Here is a 5,091-nt window from a genome sequence, read left to right on the forward strand (position 1 = left end):
TCCCGCAATCCATCAAACCCATTTGGTGTGCCATCATAGTGGTCTCCGACTTGTGGTCAGACTCGCTCAGGCTGAACAAATTTAAACTTGCGCCTTTTTCCAATGCTGATTTGTATTTAATTGAGAAAACAGAAAGGTGTCAAATGGACATTTCGTGAACATCCTTTCTGAATTTAAAAGGCATCCTAGAAGTAGGCCTAATCGATTGATAAATTGATTGACAAAGTCATGAATATTTTGAAGAACTGAATGGGCTATGATAGCCTTTGGGCTATGATAAAAAAAAATATGCCTCCTGGTCAAAATGACCTCTGTGGGTAGTATGAGATTTAATTGTGAAGATGATTGTTTTCTTGACAGCTACCACACAAATGTCAATAGCCAGGGAGACCCCATATATGTTCTGTCATTCTTACTCAGATATCATATTAATATGGCATAAGTCATGGCAAAATGTGTAGAATTGCAGGAAATTCTCTTTAAAACTGCAAAAATGTCTCTCCACCCCATGCCAAAATGGGTAGAATTGCATGAAATTACCTGTAAAACAGATTTTTTTTTACCTCTGCCCCATGAAACAAGTGCATGAATTTTGTTACAAAATTGCAAAACAATTATCTTCCCCCCATGGCAAAATGTGTGGAATTGCAGGAAATAAACTTTCAAACTTACATTTGTCTCTCCACCATCAAGAGGGGGGCCACAAATGTTTTGCCGCGATGTGGGTGGCCCCCCAACCAAATCTCCCTTAGGGCCCCCCAAAATGCCCTGTCAGTAGTGTTGTTGCCCTGATAATTTGTTCAATTTCTGATATTGGATGGGGCCGTTGGGTCTGTTAATGGCCATCACTCTTGCATTAGATGTACAGAACTGCTGGTCTTGATTATCCTCACCCAGTCTATGTATTTTTTAAGAGAGTGTACACAACACAAACCTTGGCTTGTACATGCATCATTAAACACACAAACACGCACATGCACACACCTGAGTGGCTACGAAGTACAAGGTGCCGCACTATGTTCCTGCTTTGTTCCATTTACCATACTGATAACAACAACCAAGTAAAGAGGTTGACTTTTGAAAGGACTGAAACTTCTACGCCCAGAAACCAAACATTTGACATTTCTCTTTATGAGGTGTTCCTACAGTTCCAAATGGGTGGCCAGAATGCAGGTACTCTTTGTCTCGCCATATTTCATGGAAATGGCACTGTCACCATATGATGATGTCACCATGGGTATAAGAGCAAAGGGCCCCCGTGGCGCTCCCATTCACAGCTTTTCCCAAAGCTCACCCAGGATATCTAAGGCCCCAGTGGAGACTGACAGGGATTGAGCACCAGCAGGTAAGTGGCAGGAGATAACCATTGCGACTCTAGTCGGCTTTGAATATGAATATTGAATGGTATCAGTGTGTGGAGGTGTAAACGGATGTAGAACTTTGTCCAAACTTCTTCTTCTCCCTGATAGTAATGGCTTATCAGAGTGAGATGGTGATCAGCTCCCAGCCTCAGGTCACCATCAACAACTACACCGTGACTTCCTCTGGGTCCTCCGATTGGAGCTCCAACGTTTGTGACTGCTGCGATGACTGCGGCATCTGTGAGTCCCCCTCTGTGTGTGTAAAATTATGCATGCACAATGTTTGCATTGTGTTGAGTACACTGTTTAAAAATCCATAGACTGGGTGAGGTTACTCGGTATCAGTTCTACACAACTAATGTAACCGTGATGACCACTCAAACACGCCACACCAACAATTAATGGTGGAGACAGTGTGTGACTTTAATGTTTTTTCTTCCAGGTCTGTGTGCGACCTTCGTGCCCTGTATCCTGGGCTGTAAGGTTGCACAGGACAATGGGGACAGTTGCTGTGTGCCTTTCCTCCCTGGAGCCTTGATCGCCCTGAGGACAAGCATCCGCAGCAAATACCGCATCCCTGTGAGTGACCCTACTACATCATCAATACAAACCCTATGTCCAGGACTCAAATATAATGGGAAAAATACATTTCTAAGCCTCCTCAAAGAGTTGTAATTTAAATATTTCCTTTATCACTCTAACTGAATGTTAGCGAGTATAGTATATAGTGTAAGGCTGGGAATCAATCCGATCTCGGGTTGATAGGCATTGCGTTTTTTAAAGGCAATCCGATTGAGACAATATATGTAGCATTTACCGTGAACGGGATCTCTGTGAACACAGGAACATTGCCTGAACCGCAATGCCTATAACCTCCGATTTAATTGAATACTGGCCTTAGTCTAGAAGTGAAGACTGAAGTAGTCAACAGTTGGCTATTCCTATTAAAAAACAATGCAGTCAAGGATGTGCAAGTTTACAGTTAGCCACAACTGGGTGTTTTCATTCTGTTTTTCTACTGTAGACCATAGAATGCAAAAAAAGATGATGAAAAAAAGAATTTTACATTTACATTTTAGTCATTCAGCAGACGCTCTTATCCAGAGCGACTTACAGTAGTGAATGCATATATGCATAAAACATTTTTTTGTACTGGCCCCCCGTGGGAATCGAACCCACAACCCTGGCGTTGCACACACCATGCTTGCGTTGCAAACACCATGCTCTACCAACTGAGCCACAGGGAAGCAAAGAGATGAGAGTGCAAAGAGATGAGAGTTTAGACAAGTCAACCTTATGCCCCCCCCTCTGACCCTATTTATAGCCTAACTGCGACCTGACTAAGATTTTACTTTTCAGGTCATGTGGTCAAGCAAAAGTCAAGGCCCTACCTATAAGTGTTGTCATAGTGTTTATGTTATGCTTGACATGTTAACCTTTTATGTTTTTACTCAGGGTTCCGTGTGTGATGACTGGGTAGTCATGACCTGCCTGCCTTTCTGCGGACTCTGTCAGATGGCCAGGGAGCAGAAGATGAGAGGCTGATCGGTTAAATGAGGGGAATAGGGACAGGCTTAATGACAATCATGCATCCAGTCATGGGGAAAAACACAGTGTGCCTTCTGACGTCACAGGTACAATGTCACAGCCTGGTTGGAAAATCCTAAGCTTTGAACACAACTTTGTTGAAGTATTGCCTTGACTGTGGCCAGTCCATCCTATATTTATTATGGTCTGTGTAATACTCTTATAATACCATTATACTACTAAAGAACCGTAGCTTAAACTATACATTATAGTTTACTACTATGAGGCACATTATATAGTGGCGTTTTGTATCATGATCCAATGGTGTTTATTTGCTTGTCTGAAAATGACCTGATTGAGATGTTTCGGATTTCAATAAAGCACAATTTTCACATTCAAATTAAAGTTGTTCTCCACTTTTTTTCATTTCCATGGAGATGGAGAGGAAAATCCAGCGGTAGAAAAGTCAAGAATGTGCTTTTCTACCAAAACGTTTTTTTGGCACATTCTTCACTGGAGTCCCAGGGTTTTCATCTCCCTCTCGATGTAAATAAAGAACAATAAATGGAGAACAACTTTCAATTGAATGTGTCCCATGACTTCAGGTCAGTTGTCCATTTTCTTCCTCTTTCTGTACAACCAAAGTGAAAATCGTGTCAGTCATTAATCAAGGATTAAGAGACACACTTTCATAATGTAGCAGAAAGAACCAACATGACACAGCCCTCAGAGCACAGGTAAAGCGGGACTGGAGGCTTTTGATTAAGATTATATGGGACTTCAGATATGATTTTGCTTTATTTTAATGTTATACAGTATATAGACTCTCTTAACCTAAAAATAACAAAAGTATTTGATAACTCATAATCAAATTATGTTATGATGGATTATGATAGGTTAATGAAAGTTGTAGATTATGCAGGTGGGGTCCACTGAAAGTTGACTAGCAACAATAGGACCTAAAAACAAAACTCCACCATGAGCAGCCACAAAAATTGGCCAAGAAGAGGTAAAGAAAAGAAAAACTAACACCAAACTTAAAGGAAGCAAACCAAAAAGTGGACCAAATCAAAAACAGGGAAGATCAGATAAAGGATTGTTTGTCTAGAAATCAAATAGGTAGAGCCAACTAAAGGCGTTAACCCTCAACGTCTCTCAAGACAACTGGAGCACTGGGCCAGCCACGCTTAAATAGCACCAGGGCTAGCACGGGTGAAACACCTTCCCAAGAACGAGATGACAAACCAGCTTAGGTGTAACACATACTGACTAATGAGGTGACCCAAATCGGTACACCCCACGTGCTAACGTCCAACCTCGACATATATAAATGGAAAAATCAAAGCCAGTAACACATAACTACATATGGCGACACCGATGTCCGGACCTCGGTCATTTTTTCTAATTTGAAAATAATAATAAAATATATAATTTGTACACAATAAAGAAAATAAGTGATTGTTTAACTTCTAAATATTGCTTCCAGCGTCAATCAAAGCTCAGAAGGCTTATTTACCTTCTTGATCTGACAGAGTTCTGCCTCTGTGAACAAGTGGAATCATTAACAGTGGTTTGTTCGTTATGTTTGCTTGTGTCCCTCAGATTGATCCTTTTTAGCAGGACATTCACCACTCCCTCAAACGGCCAAAGGCCTGAGACGTGAAACGGACTACCCCAGCTCAGAGCAGGTGTTGAGCCTGCTCTCCCCCCTGCCAGAACCCCCCCCCCCCCTCGCATGAACACGCACACACTACATTTTTCATTGCTGCGACTTGCTTGCTAGTGGAGATTTCTGCTCCAAACTCTTGTCAGTTTAGTCTACATTTCACTGATCTTAGTAGCAGAAAGCATGTTTTATTTGTGTCCTTCAAGGCAGCTGTCAATCATCATGTTAGGCTGCGTTTCATTTTATTTGTTATGGCGGTTTGATCGCGGGGAGGCACTAGTAATGTCTGCAGTTTTCAGTTTGGCTATTTGTTTCAAGTGTATTAGTCTATAAATAAATCTCTTTGACAAAATTCGTCATCTCTCCCATATCTTATTCGACTAGTAGTTGTTCTGAAATGTTTATTGCTTGCCTACCTTTTACGCCCTCCTCCATGTTTAATATGATTCGCATACATTAATTATTAATCTCGATTGCCTATCCTGACGTGAAGTTTGTTCTATAGAAAGTATTTGACTCTGATGTGTGCCACAGAAA

General features: G+C 41.3%; 1 protein-coding gene across 1 annotated transcript; it reads left to right on the forward strand.

The window, feature by feature from the left end:
• The first annotated feature begins 1,249 nt into the window (after positions 1 to 1,249).
• Positions 1,250 to 3,492, forward strand: cnfn (cornifelin). The gene is made up of 4 exons (XM_029744872.1): positions 1,250 to 1,345; positions 1,470 to 1,601; positions 1,804 to 1,940; positions 2,817 to 3,492. Exons 2-4 carry the CDS (start codon positions 1,472 to 1,474, stop codon positions 2,904 to 2,906), a joined length of 357 nt encoding a protein of 118 aa, XP_029600732.1. The 5' UTR covers positions 1,250 to 1,345; positions 1,470 to 1,471; the 3' UTR covers positions 2,907 to 3,492.
• Positions 3,493 to 5,091: the final 1,599 nt, after the last annotated feature.

Source organism: Salmo trutta, chromosome 3, assembly GCF_901001165.1.
Source record: "Salmo trutta chromosome 3, fSalTru1.1, whole genome shotgun sequence".
Lineage (NCBI taxonomy): Eukaryota > Metazoa > Chordata > Actinopteri > Salmoniformes > Salmonidae > Salmo > Salmo trutta.